At 49.1% G+C, this 12,500-nt stretch overlaps 1 protein-coding gene across 2 annotated transcripts in view; it reads left to right on the top strand.

Moving 5' to 3' along the window:
• The window catches only part of LOC125028334 (tyrosine-protein kinase Dnt-like), a 176,046-nt gene that overhangs the window by 62,201 nt on the left and 101,345 nt on the right, over positions 1 to 12,500 (top strand). For both annotated transcript variants that reach the window (XM_047617815.1, XM_047617814.1), the window contains exon 2: positions 616 to 743. In XM_047617815.1, the coding sequence (XP_047473771.1) occupies positions 616 to 743 (128 nt within the window). The remainder of the gene's footprint in view (positions 1 to 615; positions 744 to 12,500) is intronic.

Below are 12,500 nucleotides of genomic sequence, written 5' to 3'. Positions count from 1 at the left end.
GCCTTCCCCATATTGTATAGCGCAGCATTACGTGATGTGGGAGAATATGCGGCCTCGTCGCTGTGGTGTAGCAGAGCGCGCGGGCCCGCCACCACGCCCCATATTTCGTGTGTCAGGGAGGTATTTGCCTCTTGGTTTATTATTATTTTGCATATTCATATGTTCTGATGCTGAAATATCTTGTCTTTATTTATTCCTTTTTGGCGAAATTTCCGTGTGAGTGCGTGTGTGTGTGTGAGTGATTGTGTGTGTGTGTGTGTGTATGTGTACGTGTATGTGTGTGTGTGTGTGTGATTGTGTGTGTGTGAACGAAAGATTTTAAGCCTTGTCATTTTCTTACACTGTTGATTATGTTTTCCTACGTAGGTCCGTCTGCAGGTATATACAGTGAGTAATCGCATAAATGCAAAGCAACAAAACAAAGCATCACAGAATATTAGAGAATTTCTTCTAAACCCATCTTCACACTCGTGTCAGTGCCACCTCCCCAGACACTCTAGTGCCTCAACCACACCTTCTTTCCCGTCGAGAGTGCCGCGTAAGTGCCTAGTACCCCCACCAAGCCCTATGTAATGCCACACTTAACCCTTTGCTCTCTCTCTCTCTCCCTCGCAGGTCTAATGGCAGAGCTGTACTATGTGAGAGAAGGAGTGATCAACAGCTATGCCCTTGACTTCATCGTGCCAGTGCCAGCTAACTTTACCTTCATCTACTTCACTTGGCACTCGCTAATCAAACGCCCGGTAAGTATGGCGGAGGGGTTTCTCGGAGCGCCGCACGATCTCTTCCGTTTGTGTGTTGTGCGTCTCGAGAAGCTTGGGGTTTTGTTAACGCCTGGGTGCTATTTCCGGGTTACGCATTAGAGAGAAGAGGTTTTGTCGGTTGGATGTTTATGCTTGTGGTTTTTGTTTATTTGTTGGTTTATGCTCTGTTGATTATATGTATTTTTTAAATCTCTACATGTGCTAATGAGAAATGAATTTGTTATTCAAATAGCAATATATTTTTTTTTTTTTCTTTTATGAAAAGGAGCTACGTTATTCTACCAGGTGTCAAACGAGCCTGTCTGAGATGCCACAATAGCGAGACTTTTCAGAGAACTAAGATGCTTAAGGCTCCCTGATCCCTTATAAGTAGAACAGCGACCCTTAGTGCCTGTAAAGATGAAGAGAGATTTAGTATCGGAGGTTCCTGTCATCCTTTCCCTTCGTGTGCTGCGGAGAAGTAGCGCTCATGCACGTGCGCACACTTACACACGCACGCATACACATGTTCGCGCACACATAGACACACACGAAGACATACACATGTTCGCGCACACATAGACACACGCACGCAGACACAGACACACAGACACGCAAGCACGCACACACATACACACACACACACAAGCACGCACACACATACACACACACACACACACACACACACACACACACACACACACACACACACACACACACACACACACAAACTTCCCTTTCCCCTCTCCCCAAACCCCTCCCCTTCCCCTTCTTCTCAGAATGCCCCCTCCACCCCTCCCTCTTACCCTCTACCCCACAGACCTTCCCCCTCACCCCTCCCTGATCCCCTCACCCTCATCCCCTCATATCCTCACGATTCACACCCCGCGTCCGTCACCCCTCTTCGCCTCACTTCCCTTCCCTTCGCCCCTCATATCCATCATCCTCTTCTCCTCACCTCTCATACCCTTCACCCATCTTCCCCTCACCCCTTATCCCTCTCCCCCCTCAGCCCTCATCCACTCACCCTCATACCCATCACACCTCATCCCCTTACCTCTCTTCCCCTTATACCCTCACACCTCATTCCCTCATCTCTTTCCTTCTCTCCTCATCTCTTCCCTTCCTCTCTCACCCCTCAGCCCCTCCCCCCTCCCCCTCTTTCTCTCACACTCTTCTCCCTCATCCCTTTTCCCCTCACCTCTCTTCCCCTCACCCTTCTCCCTCTACCTCATCCCTCACCTTCATCCCTCACACCTCCTGCCCCTCTCTCTCAAACCTCACCCCTCATTCCCTTTCCCCTCATCTCTTCACCCTCACCCCTCTCCCTTCATCCTTCGCACCTCACACTGTTCTCCTTCACCCTTCCTCGCCTCATCCCCTCACCCTTTATCCCATACGCCTCACACCTTACCTCACCCCTCTTCCCTTCACCCCCCTCCCCCTCACCCCTCTTCCCTGCATCCCCCTCCCCCTCTTCCCCTCCCCCTCACCCTTCTTCCCTCTTCCCTGCATCCCCCTCCCCCTCCCCCCCTCCCCCTCACCCTTCTTCCCTCTTCACTTCATCCCTCACACCTCATACCCCTCACCCCCCCACCCCCACCCCTCACACCTCTGAAACGAAGGCAATAATCGATGCGACAGTGTTTGCCTTAATTAGACGAACTGTCTTGCAAGCACCCGGCGCCCGAGCGAACCCAAGCACTCAATAAACAGGCGACCGGTTTGAACAGACTTGGCAAACACTGTTACCAGCTCCGTCACGCCATTAGAACCCTTGCGAGCGGCCACGGTCTCGTTGCGTTGGATCTTCTTCCTCCGACCGCCTTTTAGTTTGAAAGGTTTTTTTGTTGTTTTTTGTGTTGGTATTTTTTTGTTGTTGTTGTTGTTAGTTGGATAGTTTTTTTTTTTTTTTGAGAGAGAGATAGTTGTGTTTTTTTTTTGGTGGTATTATTGTTGTTTTATATTAGTGTGATTATTATCATCATTATTAATATTTTTATCTTTATTATTATTATTGTTGTCATCATCTTTTTTTGTTTTTAGTTGCTGTTGTTATTGTTATAATTATCATTATCGTTGTCCTGTTTTATAACAAATATTGTGAATTCTGTCAGGGTCGTTAATATGAATGGTGAGCCGATAACTTTTAAACCCTGGTATGGCAATAGTTGGAATGGTAATGAGAAAAGTCGCAGCTGTAACGTTTATTAGAATTATATTTAGTACTTCTACCTACGTTTTTTCAATTTTTTATTATTATTATTATTATTATCATCATTATTATCTTTGGTATTAAGTGTTATCATATAATTAACAGTAGTAGTATAGCTTATCATTAATGTCATTAATATTATTATTGTTGGTTTTAGATGGTATTATTCATATTGCAATTGTTATCGGTCTGTAATAATTGATCTTATTATTACTAGTGTTTGCAATATTATGATTATTGCTCATACAGCATCCATTATTCTTATTATCATTAATGCTATCATTATTATCATTATCGTTTTTGTTTCGATTCTGTTGGTGTGTAATCATGAGCATAATCATTATTAACATCATCATTATTATTATCATCATTATTAATTTTATTATTATTATAACTATAAAAGGGTATTATTGTCTTTTTCCTTTAACAATGTTTCAGTTATCACTTGAACTCTTAGAGTATTAATGTTAATTATATTAATGATAATAATGGTAATAGCAATTTTGTATTCTATATTATGTAATGTCAACACATATGATAATATAGTTAGTATGAAATAATATAATGAGCATATGATGAATATATATCATATATCTACCATTATAGACAGAGTAGTATACTTTCCTTTTCATTTCATTATTAGTATATCATTGATCACTCTCTTTTTAGCATAAGATAATGATATTGCAATTACTGCCTGATTGTCACTGACGTTATTATTAAAATCATTGTAAAATATCATCTCCATTACGATTTCCATTATCTGAATTATCGCAAAAATATTGACACTTATTCCACTACTAATTGGTATAATTATTTTATCAATAGGGTCATTACCTGTGTCATTATCATCACCAATAGCCTTTCGTTACTTCATCTTTACGTAACACAACGCAGATAGGTAATTTTGTCATACGGAAATGCGTACTTAAACAAACACATATACTTAAAGACAGACAGACGGACGGACGGACAGGAAACCAAACGCGGGTGAGGGAGAGGGGGATAACACACAAAAAATTATAAAACAAAATCATAGGTATGTACACACACACACGCGCGCGAGAGTCCATGTGCGACTGTGTGCGTGTGTACAGGATGTGTGTATACGAACGCGCGTGCCTGAGGAAACTACAACTCGGCTCCGTATTTCTCTCACAAGTTCCGTATCTATCACCTTTTTGAGAGCCCGCCGTCCGGCAGAAATAAATAATAAGAGGAACAGCACTTTTTAAAGCTCTGGAGATCCTCGTAATCAATGAAATTTGACTGAGAAGGCGGGGGGGTTTTTCCCCCCTTTCTCCCCCGGGCCTCCCCATTCTTTTTCCTATTTTTTTTCCTTTTTTTTTATATCCATGCCTTTTAAACATCCCCTTCTTTTTTTTCCCCTTTTTTTCATGCCTTTTTTTTCCCCCTTTTCTTTCTTTCCTCCTTTTTTTCCCCTTTTCTTCATCCCTTTTTTTCCCCCCTTTTCTTCATCCCTTTCTTTTTCCCCCTTTCTTCATCCCTTTTTTTTCCCCCCCTTTCTTCATCCCTTTCTTTTTCCCCCTTTCTTCACATCCCTTTTTTTCCCCCATTTCTTGGGTCCCTTCTTTTTCCCCTTTCTTCGTCCCTTTTTTTCCCCCTTATTCTCATCCTTTCTTTTTTCCCCCTTTCTTCATCCCTTTCTTTTTCTCCCTTTCTTCATCCCTTTCTTTTTCTCCCTTTCTCATCCCTTTCTTTTTCCCCCTTTCTTCATCCCTTTCTTTTTCCCCCTTTCTTCATCCCTTTCTTTTTTTTTTTCCCCCTTTTTTTTCCCCTTCATCCCCTTTTTATTTCTTTTTTTTTTTCCCCCCCTTTCTCATCCCTTTCTTTTTTTCCCCCTTTCCCTCTCCCTTTTCTTTTTCTCCCTTTCTTCATCCATTTCTTTTTCTCCCTTTCTTCGTCCCTTTTTTTTTTCCCCCTTCTAAACCCTTCTTTTTTTTCCCCCTTTCCTCCCTTCTTTTTTTTTTTTTCTTTTTTATCCCTTCTTTTTTTTCCCTTTCCTTTTTCTTTTTTTCCCTTTCCCTTCTCCCTTCCCCTCCCTTCCCTTCCCTTCCCTTCCTTCCCCCCTTCCCCCCTTCCCTTCCTTTCCCTTTCCCTTCTTCTTTTCCCCCTTCCCCTCCCCATCCCTCCTTCCTTTAACCTTACCTTTCCCTTCCCTTTACCCCCTTCCTCCCTTCCTACTTCCCCTTCCTCTCTCCTCCCCCCTCCCCTCCCCTTCCCCTTCCTTTCCTTTTCCCCTTCCCCTTTTCCCTCCTCTTCCCCTCCCTACACCCTTCCTTTTACCTTTCACATCCCTTTCCCCCCTCCCCTTCCCCCTCCTCTTCCCCCTCCTCTTCCCTTTCCTCTTCCCCCTCCCCTTCCCCTTCCCCTTCCCCTTCCCTTCCCCCTTTCCCTTTCCCTGTTCCGGTGACGACGTGGTAGTTGCAACCTGCAGAAGGAAAGAAAGCGGGTCCTTGTTGTCGTGTTGCATGATCATGCAAAGGGAAGAGGAGGGAGAAGAATATCTTTTCCTCTCATCACACATGCACGCGATCTTTGAGTGCATGTTTGCGTGAGTGTGCCTGTTTGTGCGTGTATGAGGTGTTAGTGCTTTTTTTTTTTTTTTTTTTTTTTGTGTGTGTGTGTGTGTGTGTGTGTGTGTGCGTGCGTCTGTGTAAGTGCGTGCGCGTGCGTTCGTGTGTGTATGTGTGTGAATTCACGCGAGTATGTAACGTGCTCATCTGTGTCTGCGTGAATGTATGAATGAGTATTTGTGCGGGAATTTGTGAGTGTTTTGCGTATGTATGGGCGTATGTGTATGTATGTGTGTGTGTGTTTGTGTCTGAATTGTGCATTATATATGTATCTATTTGTGTCTTGAAGCATAAAAAGGTGAACAAAATATGGTAATAATAGACTGGAATCTCATATGACAACCCGAATAACATAGAAATGCAATACGCACCCAAGATCTATAAATAAATAGATAGTTGAATTAAATAGATAGATAGATAAATCAATAATTGAATAGAAAGATAATTAGATATATATTTGAACAGATGCATAAATGAATAAAATAATTTAATAGATATATAAATATATAATTGAGTAGAAAGATAAAATAAATAAATAGATTGGTAGATACATAAATAAATAAATAATTGAATGGATAGATAGATAAATAATTGAACTGACAGATAAATGAAAAAATGATTAAACAGATAGATATCATAATTTAATAGATAGATAAATCAATAGATAAATAATTTAATAGATAGATAGATAGATAAAGGAATAGATAAATAAATATATCATTTAATAAATATAAAAAAAAAATTATTTGATAGATAGATAAATCAATAGATAACTGAATAAATAGATACATAAGTACATAAATAGGTAATAGATAGGTAAATAACCGAATAAACAGAGGAATGAATAAACTAATAATAATAACGCGTTGCTTTGTCATCCGAACGACCCCATTCCTGAAAATTAAGAGGGAGAGAAATTTACAAGAGTACAAGCAGTAGTAAACACAAGAGGAAAGAAGTACAAGGCGAATACATGCTGTTCCAAGGAGGTCTTTTAAAGAGGAAAGGCCTGTGGGGTTGGTACGAAGGAAAGGGTGTATGGAGGGTAGGGGGGGAGAGAGAGGAAGGGGAGGGGAATGAAAGAGGGGAGGGAAAGGTAGGTGGGGAGAAGAATTCGTAGCGAGGGAAAATGGGGGGGAGGGAAGGTTAGGGGGATAGAGGGGGGAGGGGAGGTTATGGGGATGGAGGGTAGGTACGAAGGAAAAGGTGTATGGAGGGTAGGGCGGTGGGGGGAGAGAGGTATGGAGGTTGGAATGGAAGAGGGAGGGGAAGGGGAGGGGGAGAGGAACGTAGGGGAAATGGGGGGGGAGGGAAGGATAGGGGGATAGAGGTGAGGGAAGGTAAGGGGACTCGGAGGGGTAGGTAGAATGCGAAAAGTGGTCAGATAAGGAGTAAGGTATGAGCCTGCGTGCAGCAGAGAGTAAGGGGGAAAAGGGGAAACTGAGAACCAAAGAGAAAGGCGAAGGGTAAGGGGAGGGGGGAGAGGAACGATTAAGGTACACATGGGGGGGGAGGGAAGGTTAGGGGGATAGAGGGGAGGGGATAGGTTAGGGGTGTAAGGAGAGGGGTAGGTACGAAGGAACAGGGTGTATGGAGGTAGGGTGAGATGAGAGGTAAGTAGTACAGGGGGACATGGAACGGAGGGCGAAAGGGGCAATGAGGGCCAAGGGGAGAGAGGAATCGTAGGCGAGAACTAACTGGGGGTAGAAGGAAGGTTTAGAGAGATAATGAGTGACAGCGATGCACGGGAAAAGGAAAACGGGTGTAAGACGGGTATAGGAACGAAGGAAAGGGTGTATGTGAGGAAGTAATAGCGAGAGATGATGGAGCATCAGGGGGAGGGGAAATGTCCAGGACAGTGGTTAGGTAGTGTGTCACAATAGGAGACTGGGGGTTTATATGGGAAACGTTAGTGGAAAAGTGGTGGGGGGAGGGAAGGTAAGGTGGATATATTGGGATGTGGGAATGGCAGAGGGAGTGTGTATCGAGGGGGAGGGGAAGGAAAGGGATGGAGGGGTAGGAACTAGGAATAGATAAGCGAATGTAGTTAGTGATTAGGGTAAGCGAAGGTGAAATGTAGTGAGTAGGGTAGGATCTGTACAGTATGGTTTGATAGTAGGCCGAGATCTTGCCCTGTCAGTCCTATCGTTCCGACGCTTGCTTCAGGTCAATTTTCACAAGTTCTTTTTATTTTGTTGCAACCGCCCCATGCTTCAGCTGCGCCCAATAGCGCGTTATACATTCCTCCCGTGTTCCCCAGTCCTGATACTAGGGTCTGACCCGAGTTTGTTATTCTTTTCTTGGTCCTGCCCGTGATACAGCAAAAATGGAGGGGAGGGTTATGGCAACAATCGGAAGATACGACAAAGGCAAAAACTCGAGCTCCATCGGTACAAAAGATGAAACCGCCATTGGACCGGGACATATGAGAAGCGCCTAAAGATAAGGTAGGGATGGACCCGAAATGAATAGGGAAGAGATGGGTTAAGTAAGGAGAAAATGGAAGGAGGGTAGGAACAAACGAAGGTCGACAACCGGAATTAAAAATAACGAATGCTGATCAAATGGAAAGAAATCGAATTGTATTGGAACATGAAATATGAACAAGCGGAGGAAGGGAAGGAAGGGAACAATATCCAGAAAGACAACAAGAAGGAAATTGGAGAAAGAGACAAATAAAAATCAAACTAAAGGGGGAATATTTCAGGTAAGAGAAAACAGAGAGGGAATGAAAAGACCAGAGAGAAAGAAGGAAGAATGTACTTGTTGGACCCACTAGGAGAGGGAAGAGAAGGGTTCAAATAAGATGGTGTAGCTAACTCTGGGCAGCACCCAAATACGTATGGACGTGAAAACAGATGATGTGATACATGCTGCTTTGGAGAGCGAAGATAAGGAATATGATTTCCCGGTGAAGGGGAGAGATTGGGAAGATGAGATTAGAGAATGAGAGAGAGAGAGATAGATACGCAAAAACGTGAGAGAGACGCAAGAGAGAAGAGAAGAGGGCGAGCCGGGGGAGAAATGGAAGGTTAAAAAGAGGAGCGAGAGAGAGCGAGAAGGAGACGGAGGAGAAAGAGAATTGACATGAAGGGAGGGCGTGGGGAGAGGAAGAGACGAAGAGAGAGGTAAGAAGAGAGAGAGAGAGACAGAAGTAGAGAGAGAGAGAGAATAAAGAATGAGCTAAGAAGAAGAGATGAGAGAGAGACGAAGAGAAGAAGAGAGCTTAGAGAGAGAGAGAAAGGAGCGGCAGAAGAGAAAAGAGAGAGACGAGAGAAGATTTCAATTTAATAAAAAAGACGAAAGTAGAATATCCGTTGTCATTGTGAGTTTTTTTTTTCATTCATCGTCCAGTTCCTCACTATCCCTCAATCCTCACCAACATCCCTCCTCCTCCTCTCACTACCTCTATCATCACTACCTAACATCCACCCTCTCTCCTCGTCCTCTCTTTATCCCGCATAATCCCATCTCTCGCTCATCTCCTTCTCAATCACTCTCACCTCTCCCTCCCACCCTCCCCTTCTCTCTCCCTTCCCTCATCCCCTTCTCATTCCGTCTCCCCTCCCTCCCCTTCTACTCTTCCTCTCCCCTCCCTCCCCTTCTCATCTTCCTCTCCCTCCCAGTCCCCTTCTCTCTACCCTCCTCCCGCCCGTTCCTCTCCCTTCCTCTCTCCCTCTCCCTCCCCTCCCCTTCTCCTCCCCTCACCTCCCCCTTCTCATTCTCTCCCTCGATCCCCTCGCCTCCCCTTCTCTCTCCTCCCCTCCCCCCCCTTCTCTCTCCTCTCCCTCCGCCACTCCCACCTTCTCTCATTCCCTCCCTCCCCTTCCTCCTACCCTCATCCCTCCAATCCCTTCCTCTCATCCTTCTCCTCTCCTCCGTCCACCTTCATCTTCAAATCCCTCATTCACCCCTCACATCCCCATTCAATCTCACCTCCCTCCAATCCCACACATCCCTTCTCTAAACCCTCTTCCTTCCTATCTCCTTCTCTCAATAATGCAAATCCTCTACACACCATCCTGCCACCTTTCTCAAATCAAATCTATCTTGACTCCTCACATCTCCACTTCTCGCATCAAACCTGCTACCTCGCACTACAATCCATCTCCCTTTCTACTCTCCCACCTAACTGCCTCCCAATCCCTTGCTTCTCTCCCTCAAAATTCCAACAACCAATATGCACATTACTCTCTCACTCCGTCCCCTCACCTCCCCTTCTCTCCCCCTCCTCCCTCCCATTCTTCTCCCTCCCGCGCCCTCGCCCTCCCTCCCCCTTCTCTCCCCTCGGCCCTCCCTCCCCTTCTCTCCTCCATCTAGCTCCCATACCCTTCTCTCTCCCTCTCCCTCCCTCCCCTTCTCTCTCCCTCTCCCCTCACCTCCCCTTCTCCTCTCCCTCTCCCTCCCTCCACTTCTCTCTACATCTCCCTGTCGTCCTCCCCTGTATTCTCTCAATTCCCCTCTCCATCCTTCCCCGTCACTCCTCCAGGTCTCGTCCCTCACCATCCACACCTTCATCCAGATTGCCCCTCTCCCTCACTCCCCTTTCTCTCTTCTCTCCCTCATCCTCCCTATCCCTTCATCTTCATTCACTCTTCCTCTCCCTCCCATCACCTTCTCCTCCTCCCCATCCCTCCTCCCTATACTCTCTCCATCTCCTCACGACCCCTATGCTCGAGTCGTTCCCTCTCCTCCCTCCCTCCCGCTTCTCTCAACATCCATCGTCAAAGCCTCCATCCACTTCATCTCTCCTCTTCCCCCTCCCTTCTCTCTCCCTCTCCCTCCCTCCCCTCTCTCTCCCTCCCCATCACCTCTACTTCCCATCTGCTTCTCTTCCCCCTACATCCCTCTCTCCCACCTCCCCTTCTTCATCTCACATCTCCCGTTAAATAACCGTAGGGGGGGGGGGGCGGGGGGGGGGGGGGGGGTGGGGTGAGGGGGGGTGAGAAATCCCTACTTCTCCCATCCTCCCGCTTCTCTCTCCATCTTCCCTCCCTCCCTTCTCTCTCCCTCTCACTCCTCCCCTCCCGATCTCCCACTGCTCCCTCCCTCCCCTTCTCTCTCCCTCTCCCTCCCTCCACTTTCTCTCCTCCCCTCTCCCTCTCGCCTCTCCCTCCGTCTCCTTGTGGGGCCTTGGGGGGCCGTTGGGGTGTTTGGGGTGGTGGGGGGGTGGGGGGGTGGTGGTTTGTGTCCCTTGGGGGTCCTGGGTCCTCTGGGGGTGGCTGGTGGCTCCTTGGGGCCCCCCCCCCCCCTGGGTGTTTGTCCTAGGGGTGGTGGTAGGGTCCTGTGGGAGTCCTGCTGGGGTGTCCCTGCCTGAGTGTGGGGTCCTGAGTGGGGGTCCCTTGGGTGAGTGTCTCTCTGGGGGGGGGAGGGGGGGGGGCTCCTGTCCTGGTTGGGCTGTGGAGTGGCCAGGTTCCTAGGGGGGTCCGGTTCCTCCTGGGGGGGTCCTGGCCTGGACTCCCTTGCTCCCTGGGGGGCGGCCCTTCCTGGCTGGTCCTGGGTCCTGAGGGCCCTCCTGGTCCGTCCCCTGTGTTCCTGAGGGCCTGGTGCTGGGATTCCTTCCCTGGTGGGGTGGAGTGGGGGGGTCCTTGGGGTCTCCTGGGTGGTGACTGGGGTTCCTGGAGGTCGTGGTCCTGCTTGGGGGTCCTGTGCCTTTTTGGGGTGGAGGAGGGTCCTCCTGGTCCTGGGTGTCTGGTGGGCGGGGGACTCGCTCCTGGGGTCCTGAAATCTCCTCGGATGGGGGAGGGTCTCCTGGGATCCTGGACTCCTCCTGTTCCTTGCCTGGCTGTAGTCTGCCCTGGGGTTGGGTCCTTGGGGGGGGATGTCTCTGTGCTCACTTGGGGGGGGGGCTCCTGGGGTCCTGGAGGCGAGGGTGGCTCCTGTTGAAGGGGGGTGGTCCTTGGGGATCTCCTGTCCTGGTGGGGGGGGGTAGGGGGTCCTAGGGGGAAGGGGGTCCTGCTCTCTGGGAAGGGTGGGGAGTCCTGGGTGCTAGGGTCCTGGGATTCACTGTGGTGGGTCCTGTGTTGTGGGGGGGGGTCCTCCTGCTCCCTGGTGTCCGTTGTGGGGGATGAGTAAGGCACGTGGGAGGGGTTGGGGGGTGGTCCTGGTGCTTATCCCGTGGGGGGGTTAGATCCTGTGGGTCCTGAGGTGACCATGGGGGGCGTGGTCTGCCATGGGGTCCTGGGCCTGGGTTGGTGGGGGTGGGGGGCTGGGACTCCTTGGGAGCTCCTGCCCGCTAGAGGGGGGGGGGTGGGGAGTGGTCCTGGTCCTGGAAGGGGGTGGGGGCCGGGTGTGGGGGTTCCTAGTGTGTCCTGGGTCCTGGAGGTGGGGCTCCTTCTCTGTCCCTCTAGGAGTCCCTGGGTCACTGGGGGGGGGTGGGGTGGGGTTCCTGGGGGGGCCTTCCTGGGGGGTGTTGGCTGGGGAGTGGTGGGGAGGGGGGTCTCCCTATGTGGCTGGGGGGGTCCTGGGATCTGCTGGGCCTGCACCTTGGGGGGGGGGTCCCTGGGGGTGCCTGGGGGGGTGTCCTTCCTGAGGAGGCTTTTCCTGGCCTTGGAGTTCCTGGTCATCCTGGGCTTGGGGGGGGAGGGGTTGGTGGGGGGCTCACCTTGGGTCTGCTCCTGAGTTTTTCCTCTGATTGGGGGGTGTCCTGCCTAGGCCTGGGTGGGGGCTCCTGTCTGGGGGTCTGGGGGGTCCTACCTGGGCTCCTGGAGGAGGGGCTCCTGGGTGCCTGAGCCTGGGTTCCTGGGGGGGGGGGTCCTTGGTGGGGGGGGCTCCTGGGGGGGGGGTCCTGGGGGGGGGTCCTAGCTCTCCCTGGGGGTCCTGGGGGGGGGGTCCTGTGGTCCTGACACCTTCTCCTGGGTGGGGTTGAGGTTTCCTGAGGCTGGGGGTGGGGGGGGTGGGCCTCCTGAGCCTGTCCTGTGGTGGAGGGGGCTTGATGGGGGGGTT

Source organism: Penaeus chinensis, chromosome 8, assembly GCF_019202785.1.
Source record: "Penaeus chinensis breed Huanghai No. 1 chromosome 8, ASM1920278v2, whole genome shotgun sequence".
In the NCBI taxonomy this organism is placed as follows: Eukaryota; Metazoa; Arthropoda; class Malacostraca; order Decapoda; family Penaeidae; genus Penaeus; species Penaeus chinensis.
Note: the sequence above shows the minus strand (reverse complement) of the source record. Positions and strands in the feature narration are given on the sequence as shown.